Genomic DNA, 12,728 nt, shown 5'->3' with positions numbered 1-12,728 from the left:
GAACCACTCCTGTGTCTTCCCTCTATCCTCTCTCTCTCTCCCTCCTCTGGGCTGTTATTGATCCGATCTCCTCCTCTCTCAACTGGAGCCATGATTCATGTTGTTCCGACCGGCCCTCACTCACCACACACAGACACAGCTCAGTCATGCCCTCCCCTATCTATCTGTCCATCTGTCTCTGCCTGCTCTCTCTCTCCCTCTCCCTCTCTCTGTCTCTCTTTCTCTCTCTCCCCCTCTCTCTACCCTCAGGCGAGTCAACCTGCTGTCCAGATAGGGCCACCATGGCCCGGTTGGCTAGCACGACTATATGTGGATGTTTATTTATTGCCTCAACAAAGTCTCTGACATTTTGTTCCTCTTCTCTATCTGAAAGTAGGAACTTGCCTTTTATCTAGCATCGCATACAAGATGAAGGATAATGAGAAATTATGAGTGAAGAGTTTTTTTTTAGTGTTAGTCTTCTGCTGGAGACATCAAATGTAAATTTGCGCTCGGTGATGGCGCAGGGGTTCAGGTGTTAATTTTGTCAGCTTGAGCTAATACCTGTTAGGTGAGCTCTCATGGCAAAAACAAACACACTCCTCATAATCAAAGGATAAAAATCAATGTCTCCTTCAAAGAAAAAATATCAGACAGTTTTTCCATTAGGATTCTTCCCTTAATCTTCTTAGGGGAGTTTCCAATTAGTATCAACATTCAAAGATGACTGTCTTAATGCTCTTTATTTCCATCAGCTTTACATATAATGTGAGAAAATACATCTCAAATATGGAATGGGAATCACTGAATTATGCAAGGACGAATACAACTGCGTGTCTAATTGGAGTGTTCAATCATATTTCAACATGTGTAGCTCTGCATAATACGGCTGCCTTTGGTTATACCGACACCAAGGTTAAAAGGCAAAATAAATTCAAAAGATAAGTTTTCATCAGCTGTGTTTTGTTAACACCAGTGTGTTATTCTTACAAGATGTAATGTTTCTCTGTTTATTCAGGTTTTATCCCTCGGTGCATTCCAGTCCATTCCAATGCAGTGTTCATTTTCAAAGAAAAAAATGAAAGAGAGAGAGAGAGAGAGAGAAAGAGGGGGAGTGGGAGAGAGAGAGAGAGAGAGAGAGAGAGAGAGAGAGAGAGAGAGAGAGAGAGAGAGAGAGAGAGAGTATAGGCAGTAGCAGGAACACATAAAAGCCCAGCTTCAGCCAAGGCCCCTGCTCCAATGTGTAGAAATTAATTGAGTGAAAAAAATCTGCTGTTTAAGGTTGAAGTGGGTTATGGGAGGCAGTGTAACAATTGTTTTCTGTTTGCCAGGGGCTATATATCGTTCATTCTGGCTTTCTCTCTCCTCCCCACTCAGCACTCCCCTCTCCCTCCCTCCTCCCTCACCATCCATCTACCTTCTAAGCCTCTCTTGCTTCCTCCTCTCTTTTTCATCCGTCTTTTATTTTTCACAGTCTCCAGTCTTTTTGATTCATTTTTATCTATCCCATTTTCATCTATCGCATATGATACTTTTCTAGTATCTTTAAACGTCATTCTCTGGCAGTAACAGGCTCCATTTATAAAATGAGATTTTACTATATCTGTTTATGTACACACTGCATGTGGAAACTGACTCAGATGTGTGGTGTGCAAGCAGTAACAACAAGACGATTTTTTCCCCGACATGCTTTCTGTAGAAATAAACAAATAAAGATGCAAAAATTCAAATAATTTGTCTTAGACGATGAGTGCGTATGTGTGCATGTCTGTGCATCTGTCTTTGTACATGCATCATTAGTGGGTGACAGTGACATTAACAGGGGACCAGTGTCGACACACAAGGCAGAACAAGCTCAGCACCCCCTTGGGTTTAAACAAATGACTCATTCTCTCTCTGCATTTGTGCAACAGGAATACATCCGCAGATGTTTGTTGCTGCCTTTTATTTCAACAATATTTACAAAAAGCCCAAATCAAAACAACAAGAGAAACTCAAAGGTAAACTGCGTTGAAAATCAGGGGGTATTGAAGAAAAACTAGGGACAAAGATGCATTAATATACAATACACAGAAGGGAACATCTATTCAGATCGAAGTGAAGAGAACAAGGTTAGCCCAGATACAGCAGAGGGGAATGGAAAAAGAAAGACAGAGAGCAAAACAAACAGAAACCGAGATGATGGTTATAAGACAGGGATGAAACAAAGTTATGAGGTACAAAACCTTCAACACTACAACAAAGCGGCATTTTATCTGCCTAAATGTTTCCTCTGTTGCCCAAAGCAGAAGTGTTAAACCAGTTCCCTGTGTTAAACTCCGTTTCCTGTGTTAAACTCCTCTTTAGCACCCTTTCATGTAAAATATCAATCCTTTCAATTTCACTCTGAGGAGAGCACAGTTCCTCACCCTGTATGTAATTCTATACAAACACTTTACCATTCTCTTTGAACTCCACAGCTCCACTCATTATGCCTCCTTTGAAGAGTGGATGTTGGAACATTTGTACATTTTGATTTTGCAGTTATTAAATGTAACACAGCAGCAAATTACTTCTAAACTTCTGTGCTGATAGTTAATTATACATGGGCCATATACAGTAGCCAACAGAATAAATAGCCAAGCTGAAAAATATATATATTTATGTTAAAGGTAGCCGGAGCAAGAAAGCAGATACACTCTGCAGACGCTGGAGTATTAACAAATTCATCTCACTGCAGTCAATACGCAAACATTTCTGCAGATGGGGCAGAAAAAGCTCCTGTGAAATTTGGGGCCAGATGTACTGCCTTTATTGCGTTAAGAGGAGATAATGTCACCGAGTGATTCCACCTCCAAGCCCTTGGCAGCCTGGTAGTATCCTCAACACTGGTGCAGTGCTGCCTATCTGAAGGAGATGAAAGGAACCAAGTGTTCCAGGGCCAGCAGAAGAAAGACGAGAGGGTACTGCCAAGGCCTACAGGATCTGAGGAAACTGCCTCTCTTGACATTGAGATCTGCCTTTTCTGCAGGAACAGCCTTATAGGAGGGGAGAGCATTTGAGCATGCGGCCTCTTCAGAGGCAAGAAGCCGATAGACGTAAGAGAGATAGAAGAAAGAGAGTGGGAGGGGAGTAGAGAAAGATGGAGAAAGGGAGACACATAGATTCATTTAAAGAGCATATCCCTAAGAGCTGTCCAAGGCATTTCATGCAATCTATATAATGCATTTTACAGTTTTTTAGGAATAGAAAACTACTCTGTAATTCTGCTCAATAGCCAGACCTCGGCCAAGCCTTTGGTCCTGGCCTGCGGACATAAGGCCCCACCACCAACCCTCAGAGGTGTATGAACCAGCCAAAAGCCTGGTGTAGATCATTAAAAAGAAATTTTGCAGAGGACTTGCACTCTGACACGAGGGAGCTGAGAGTAAGAGTGAGGCTAAAACTAGCTGCTTAGACTTTCCACTTTGAACTTGTTCCTTTCAGATGTACTGTATAGAGAATGGTGTATGAATCCTAAAGATTACAAAAAAAAAGAGTTTCAAGGTCCCAACCTTTGTCAGCTAGAGAATAATAACAAATACAGCATCTGGCTGACTTACCAACTGCGATAATGCCAGTTATCCATGCTGGGCCTTTCAGTGCATGCTCAGTGTTGGTGGAGCACATGGTGTTTCAGTTTTGGTCTGAGCAGTATGGATCCCTGGAAGGGCTAGTGCACTTTGATCTGTGAGAGAAGCCCTGTTTCCGCCTTGTGTTAACTTGTGTTCTGGCTGATCTGATCTCAAGTGGACAGCCCTAAGCAAATGCACCCAATACGTCCTCAGTGAGGCCTGAGATCCAGTTGTTCAGGCCATATACGGAGCTCCATATGGAGGTGGCCTGAGCCACATCGCATTTTAGGTGCAAACAGACATGAGTCTCAGCCACACTGAAGGACCATCTACTCAACTGATATCCTCCTAGTCAGGCACTGGTCCAGCCCAGCACCCCCATGCTTTAATTCCAACACTGGCCTGACCTGTCAGTTTTCCAATAGAAAAATATCCTGCCTGAATAAAGCTCAATAAAAATAAAATGAAGAAAAACACAGGCAACACAGTCTACCTGATGCTTGTTTCACCATCTTCTGGGTTTATTTATTTATTTATTTTCACCCTTGTCTGTAATTTCACACACATCAGAGCAACAACTGTGGAAGACTCCCCTCCCACTTGCACATTCAAACATTCAAGTTCAACTTCAAGCTGCTTCATCCACCGCAACAGAGAACCTGACCCTTTCAAACCTGCTGGAAAAATTAAATAATCTGAGCTTGAACCGATGTGATCGGGTGAGCCTGACCAGGATTCGGGTTGAGAATTATAAACTCTAGTGCAGATATTTTTTTTTTTTTTTTTTTTTTAGATATATATATATTTTTTTATATTTTTCCCACATAATGATTTTAAGAATGCGTTTCAGCTTGCTTTGTATTTTGAGCACAAAATAAAACAGGAGGAAAAAATCAGAGCCTCACGTTCCTAATACACTCAGGCCTATTTTTCCTCATCATGTATTTGCTGTGTCCATGCCATTGTAATAATGTTAAACTGTTTACCCAAAATAGACTATTTCTTAAATGAAATATATCAAGTCTGGGGTCTGAAAGCTGTTAAACAGACATCATCATCATCATCAACATCATCATGTTTATTTACACAGCACTCAAAACCGGTTGTGCTTCACAACAAAGTGGAACAGAAATAAAAGAAAATAATTGAAGCTGGGATATTGGATGATTTATTTTATTTATTTAAGAGCACTTCAAATTTTGTATGACATAATTTGGTAGAAGTAATAACTTGGAGTTGTGACATTCATCATGTAATTGACAGCACATTCAAATGATGCTGAAGTGAACAAGGATGTCTCCTTTTGTTGTTGCCTCAACTAAAAAAGAAACTAAGCATTTGATTTTCACAAATGGAAATGGTGTATGTGTTTATGTGCATATAAAGCGGGGAAATGAGATCCAATCACAAGTTGCCACTTGAGACGTATATGGAGACGCATTCTAATGCCAGGTGTGAAAAGACGTACTTAGAGCTGGCCACTTGTGATCGGATCATGCATGTTAATGCCAGGTCGAAGCAGGGCCAAAGAGAAGGCAACAAGGCCTTGGTGAAAGTTGCTAATTAACATAAAACCCAGGTCCCATGCTGCTCTGGGCCCCCTGTTTGACTCACTGGACTGAACAAGAGGAGAAGTCACACGCTAAGAGCAAGCCACTGTGTCACGCAACGCCTGCCCGCCCCCTGCAGCCCCTGTTTTCTCCACTCCCTCCCTAACCCCTACTCTGCATATCTGGAGGTGATGCTGTTCTGCCAATCCCAAGAGCCGTACATGAAATGCAAAACCCGTTCAGCTGCTTTAGTGAAGCTTCAGCAATAATGGATAGAACAGGGGGTTATGGTCAAGTGCTCCTTGCTCATTCACATTGGTTTTAACACAAAGCCACACAGCACAGGGACACATGGAGGCATAAGTTACTGCACAGTGATTCTGTCCACCATATTATGTCCGCTCCTCACATTCATGGTCCGCAAATCAGGCTTAATCTCCTGTGCAATGTTTACCTTTTTGAAAGAGAAGAAGAGGGGAGCGGCAGTGGGGGGTCCCAATCACACTCCGTCCATAAATGCAAGTCAAAGTCCTCAGCTTGAGCGACACATTAAATATTTCTCAGGCCGCTTTCTTGAAGACATTTCCTCCCTCCCGTCACAATAAAGTAGAGCACCCCTGTGGAGATGCCTCAGCATGACAACACAGCAACATGAGGCAACAAGTGGGAAATTAAATTAGGGAAAGTGTCGATAATGCACAGCATTTTGACAGGCCCTCTTATACATTCGCCCCCTACAGCAACCTTTCCAAAATTAGCCCCTCAAATCCTGCTGTTGGATTCAAGTGGTGATAGCAGGGTCGGCATGAAAGGCAGAACAAGGGCTTAACTGCTGCTGAGTGATTCGGCAATTGTGAGATATAAGAGAGGAAAACTAATTACAGTGGGCTTAAAGGAAAACCACGGGTAAAGTGGACGCTCCCAATACTGGGGGTAAGGCATTCATGTGGGAAAGCTTTGGTTCAGTCACTAATAACAACATAACAACTTCAATTAAACCATTATGATGGGCAGAGGATCAGTGCTTTAATCTACTATGCTAGATAAAAATCATACAATTAGAGTGGATGTCGGCACTGACCAACATTTAAAACAAAATATGGCAATTTCTTAAAAAGTTCCAACTAATTATTTTCTATCTAGTGTACCATCTTTACCTTATGTTAGTCAGAGTTAATAATAAGTAGGGTAGAAAAACAAAAGTGGTCTTTCCTGTGCCTTTGTGACCACAAACACTCACTATCACAGAAGGTTAGGAGTTATAACCATAGTAACCATTCTTTAAAAATATCACACGCAGTTTGGTGTTAACTCCTCCACATTCGGGTAATTCAAAAAGGAAGAACTAGCTATGTGAGCTCCAAGGCAATGAAAAGAAATAGTGAATAATAACAAAGCAGGCTCAAAAAAAGAGAGAAGACAATGGAAAAAAGTAATCGATTTACTGTCTTTTCAGACCAGGCAGTTGACTGTTGTTTAAAAGACATTCTATAAGTTTGAATGAAAATGGAAAATACAAACTTTTTGCCTCTGGCATTGCCTGTATCAGTAATCTGATCTTAATTTCACAGTTGACTTGGAGCAGGGACAGGAGTGAGAGCACGTGTGGTGTCACCTCCTCTTAGAGACAGGGGTTTGTTTTGTGCCCTCTCACATCTGGCCCCACAATCTGGTGATATCAGCCGCTGCATCTGAAAATCACTACTACTGCCACTGCTACTGAAAACACATTCAACCACCCGACACAGCTGTCTGTTCCACAGCGATGCAGCAGGCGCAATTTCAGCTCACCAATGCTACCCAGGCACACTGGCTGTGAAATATGAACGTTTATAGCAACACCTTCTCATTAAAAGTGCAAACTCCTCACGAGACAATTCAGATATAAACTTGCTTTGAATTTGTGAAATTGCCCTTTAATATTTTCTCACATTGATAGACATTAAAAAAAATATCATATATGAGCTGCCAAAAGTAGATTTAGACTGAAGAATAGAGAGAAGCTTACTTTTGAAGGTCATGTGATCTTGGAAGCCAACAATGTGTAGCATCCGGAGCGCATTCACTAGCATCCACTCCATTACAACATTAGCAACTAACGTTTTGACATTTGTCTTCATTATTATCAGTGAACAGAGGCGATTGAGCCACCAGCATGCTCCATTACCTTCCTTCATTGCGCAGTTGCACAGCTGAAATCATGCATTAGGATGGATCCAACATAAAATGACAAGTTAGGGGGGCTGGGAAAGGACCACCTGATTATTTAGGAGGTGGAGGGTGAGGGTGCAGGGTGGAGGAATGGTGGGGTGAAAGTGAGGTAAGGATGGGGTTTGGGGAGTTGGTAGGGAACGGTATTGGCATTAAGGTCTGGGGAGTGTGGGGGCGCGAAGCAACACAGCACACCTTAAGAAGAGAAGCTCATTTCAATCGGTATAATTAGCCTGTGGTAATGAAATAAGTCAGAGGCACTGCCACCTTCACTTAAGAGAAATCGATCTGCGTTTGAGGGAGTTTATTAAAGCTTAGGAATAATGGGGAGATGGGATAGGAGGGGGTGATGGGGGGTATTGAGCCTACATTAACAACTTATCAGGAGGGGTGGTGAGATTGGGCTGGAAGCTTGACCAGAAGCAGAACTGGAAGCAGTCTGTCAAAGTCTATGTGTTCGAGGCCTCTCTGCTATTTCACAGTGAGAAGCCAGGGGATGCTAGAGCTATGCACACTACAATTCCAACAGCCTGAATTGAGATGACATCACTCTGTAGGAGAATGAATCCAATCAAATTCTGCAGCACCTGAGGAGCCTGATTAACAGACAGCCACTGTACATCCTCATTAGAGTGGTTGCAAGGATCCCCGTGGAGGTTTGGCCATAGCCAGGAGCTGATGAACAACCTCAGCTTGGTAAGAGGAGGGTGTGGTGAGATAATCACTGATGGACATCTTTCCTCAGGTGCCCCAAATGCATGCTGGGTGCTGCGGGTGCTGCTTGCTCATTTATCCAGCCGTCTGGCCAGCTCACCTGGAGTGATGGGGGAGACGTCAGGAAGGCAGGCTGCTATTTCACGGCCTGTTAAGCGCTAATGCCGCAACACGCCCTGCGCTCCAATTTTAGGGAACAGGGAGCATTACCGTCCAGCTCAAGGTTCTGTCTATCTGGACTGTGGACTTGGAGGGTAGCGGAAGGGAGGAGAGGGAGGAGAGAAAGGGCAGGGAGGAGAGAAGGAGAGAGAGGTGGGAACAGCGCAAGATAGTGAAAAAGCCAGTGAAAGAATTAAAAGACTGAGAGAGAGAGGAAGAGAGAGAGAGAGAGAGAGAAAGAGAGAGAGAGAGAGAGAGAGAGAGGAGAGCCTTGGTTTACACGGGCTGCTGAGCCAGCACTGCGGAGCAGACAGGACAGCAGCAGCACACGCTGACATCCACTCCTGCCACGCTAGGCTGCCTCTCGCAGGCCCCTGAAGGCCCCTCGCTCCTGGCCTCACTGCTTCTCCCTTGCCAGAGCCACTGAACATCACTGGCCTGAACCACCCACAAAACTTGTCCTCTCTGTTCGCTAAGCCAGGCCCATGTAATAACCACAGAACCTCTAATAAGCACCGACCGGCTGGGGAACCAGGGTGGTGAAAGCCTGAGTGGTGAAGAAGAATCTCCCGTGACACGAGCAACGTTGCACTCACGTTACGCAAAACTCACTGCATTTCTCTTCAAAAGCAGACGACATGAATTCTGTATTTGAGTGGATTTGAATGTTTAAACCATCTAAATAGTGGAGTAGCTATGAGAGACAGCTTAGATTTGTTCCTCTCCTACCACATCCCGCTGTCCCCGAGCAGAAGGCAAAGGTCAAGTCATTTATATGTGTTTACAGTAAAAATGGCTGAACATGACTGATGGGGTCACAGATCCCATGCTGGGCCTGGGTTCAGCAGTGATGGATCGCTCCTTCACCCCTCTCTCTCAGGAGTGTGTGTATGTATGTCGGGGTGGGGTGATACGGAGAACATGACTCAGGTCTCCCATGGCTGTAAGACACACATGGATATGTGTGTGTGTGTGTGTGTGTGAGAACATTCAAACACACCACACTACCATGGTGCCTCAGCACTAACCCAACACACTGCGGGCACTGTGTGTTACGTGTGCGTGTAAGTGTGTGTGTGTTATGTGAAATAGCGCTTATGGCCCAATCTCGATGAGCTCCCATGTGGCTCCGCAGTCCTGAGTCAGTTTCTGCTTGCGCTTCGTCTCTCTGCTTAGCTCACCTTCACACCTCGCAGTGGCTCCGCTGCTCACAGCAATTAGCCCCTGGCAAATTAGAGTGGTTACAACATATAGGAGCACACAGAGTAATGTCAGAGAACTGAGTGTCACTATCTCCCCTAGTGACTGGTGCCAGCAGCTTGGTGAACAGTGTGACTCCAGTCGGCGCGTGAGAGTGTGTGTGGACATGCAGGAGTGTGTGCGCGTCTGTGTCCCTTGATGATTTTTTTCCCTCCTAGAGAACCCTTTATCTCATCTCCTTACACACAGTAGACCAGAACTGCTCCTTATGTCATTAATGGGCCTTTATATACTGTAACAGTCACTAATCCCTTACTCTATTTTCGTGTTAAATGCATTTGACTACAGTGAGTGTAAAGGATAGTAAATTCCAAAGATAGTCCACCTCTGTGTTTATTAGGCGTTGCCGTGTTACCCTTCTGTAAAGGCAAGACTGTCAGCACACTGGAAAAGAAACATGTAACACCCAAAAAGGGACTGAGTATGTCCATAATTCCAACAAGTTATCACACCACTGCAGGACTGGAGATGACACTGAGCTGGCTGAGGCCATTTTCTTGGAGTGACAAATATATGGAGTACAAACAGAGAGCAGAGCCCCTGTTGGGAGAATGCCTGAGCTTTGTCTTTGTCACACTGCGTGACACACACTCACAGCATCACTCCCTGAGGTGTGTACCTGTGTGCGCACATGTGTATTTGTGTGTGAGTGTGTGTGCGTGTGTGTGTGTGTGTGCATGTACACATGAATGAAAGACCAAAAAATTTCCCACCATCACATCCCTTTCTCCTACTCTATTTCAGCTCCCGAGTTTCTGGCATCAGCGCTTGTGGCTCAGCCTCTGAATGAGACCAGAACCCAAACTTCAGCACTATCGAAAACAAAGGAACTAGAGGAGTCTGGGACCACTCTCATGTGGGAGTGCTGATAAATCAACCGGAGTACCAACGCTGCATTGCCACCACCTCAGGTCGGGCAAGGTTGGGGCTGGGTGAGCCGGGACAGATATGGCTGGGCCTTTTATGGCACTGGCTGGCATGAGGTGTGACTGGGAGCGAGGCGAGGGAACGCTAGCTCCACAGCACAGCTTTGAGCCAAGAAGATTAATGTAGGCTCTCTGGAGCAAAGGCAACATCCAGAGCCTTAATAAGGTACAAACAATCGGTTCCACTCCGCTGCCTTCCCAGGGAAAACTATTGTTGTGCCGCATTGTTTCTTGGTGCGGCTCCTTGGAGACAGGGGCCGACTGCAGCATGTGACTGTCTCCATTACAGCCAGGGGAGAGCTCATCGGCAGACCTGTGTTTGTCTGTGGTTCCCGTCACTCCCTCCCACTCTTCCTTGTTCACTCCCTTGAAATCTAAACTGCCTTCATCCCACTCACCTCCACTCCTTGCACTTTCAACTTCATGTGATCCTCCCGCGTGGTCTTCCCGTCTTTCCTCTTCTTCCAGCAGTAGCCATCCTTTCTGTATTTCACCTTCTTCCTATTGTACAATATCATCGACCCATTCTGAGGCCTGGATCCATGGAGACAGGAGAGAGGGAGAGAGGCAGAGAGAGAGAGATGAGATGAGATGAGATGAGAAGAATTTTGAGGCAAAGTCACAGCATGGCTCAGGGACTCATTTTAGAGACGTACAAAGAGACCCGACACGAGTCTGCGCCAGGCAGAAAATGCACCACCAGTGACTTAGATGACAAGACTTCTTTATGGTGTTTTTCAGAATTGGTATGCACAGTTTGACAATGAACAAAGCATCCTTCAGCATACATTTCTTCCAATGAGCACTGTGTGCGCTGTGAGCCACGCGCCGCTAAAGTGACACTCCTTCTCCCAGAGTAAATTACATGAAGGCCGGTGTGTAAGGCAAGCGGCATGCGAGTGGGGGCGGCGGTGGGGGGGAGTGGTAGTGGTGGTGGTGGGGGGGCTTCCTCCCCTTATCTCTCATTCATCCACTTAAATGAGTTGTGGTGTTGGAAGTCCCTAGAGGGAAGCGAAGATCCTCCCTCACACTCCATTCATAATTCATTCTCCCTCCACCAGACCACAGCCTGTAGGCTCATAATGATATAATGTAACTATTTGATGATAATCTGCCTTTCCACTTCGATTTGTAACTGAGGCATTTGGCGCACAGTGTTAAACATTAACAGAAAGTGTATCATAAAACATTTACGACTTACTCAACAATTAGTGAGAAGTTGAACATGGCTTTTGTGAATATGTGTGTGGCCAATACGTATTTGTGTGCATTGTGAGGTGACTGTGTATCCATACAATATAATATTCCATATATATATATATATATAGACACACATACACACATACACACACCACACTGTACATCTGGTCCTCATCCTCCTACACCCCTCATTCCACACACACAAACACACAGCTGCTATGATTTGGAGCTCTCCCAAATGAGAACAGGTTTGCCTCAGTGTTTGGTGCCTCACAGTGAGTGAGTGGGAAAGCCGCCTGCCCAAGCTGCTGAGGAGGCAGTGTAACTGTTGAGGGGGGCTTAGCCATCCAGGCAGCTGGTGAGCCTTGTTAGCCTAGCGCTTACTGCTCACACACACACACACACACTCTGTGCACAACACACGCATACACACACACACACACACACACATTAAACAATCCCCAAAAACAGAAAAATCTCAACAAAGCAAAGAACAAACGCTGGGTCTCTTTGCGTCGTCTGTAACAATAACCAAAAAAAGAAAACACAACAGTTGTTTTGCATTGTTTTGTTGTTTATTGTTACATTTTCTTCTCACAGTTTTATTTATAACGGCGCATGCATCATTTTGCAGGGCTGCCCATGGGGACCAGGGCGCCTGTTTATCTTGGTATCTCTCATCAATCATTTCCTCGGCCAGATCTCAGGGGCCAGTGGGGAGGGAGAGGCGGGGGGGGAGGTGGGGTCCCTGCAGTCCCCCCTCTGTGGCCCCTGACAGCACCTTCTAATGAGAGACGCCACTCACACACTGACATGTTCGCTCCTTGCTGTTCTCCCCTCCACCCTTTCTTCCTCCTTTCCTCTTTCTACAGCCCTCTCTTCTTGCCGCCAGTCAACTCAAGCTGTGCACCAGGGAATGTCTCTCTCTCCTCCCTCTCTTCAACTCGCTTCTACTCTCTTCCTCTCTCTCTCGTTTCATCTGTCTCTAGATCCCTCACCTCCGCTCTCCCACACCTCCCTTTCTCATGCTGTCTTCTCCTCACTCGCCGCCCTCCCCCGTTTGCTACGCCGCGTGCTTTGCAGGAAACCGCTATAAAACAGACAAATTTAATGGTCAGTTTGAGGAGTGTAACTGC

At 45.1% G+C, this 12,728-nt stretch overlaps 1 protein-coding gene across 1 annotated transcript in view; it reads right to left on the bottom strand.

The window, feature by feature from the left end:
* Nucleotides 1–12,728, bottom strand: part of camta1a (calmodulin binding transcription activator 1a) — a 277,749-nt gene that overhangs the window by 107,345 nt on the left and 157,676 nt on the right. The window contains exon 5 of the mRNA XM_030055833.1: nucleotides 10,791–10,926. Within this exon, the coding sequence (XP_029911693.1) occupies nucleotides 10,791–10,926 (136 nt within the window). The remainder of the gene's footprint in view (nucleotides 1–10,790; nucleotides 10,927–12,728) is intronic.

Source organism: Myripristis murdjan, chromosome 7 (assembly GCF_902150065.1).
Source record: "Myripristis murdjan chromosome 7, fMyrMur1.1, whole genome shotgun sequence".
NCBI lineage: Eukaryota > Metazoa > Chordata > Actinopteri > Holocentriformes > Holocentridae > Myripristis > Myripristis murdjan.
Note: the sequence above shows the minus strand (reverse complement) of the source record. Positions and strands in the feature narration are given on the sequence as shown.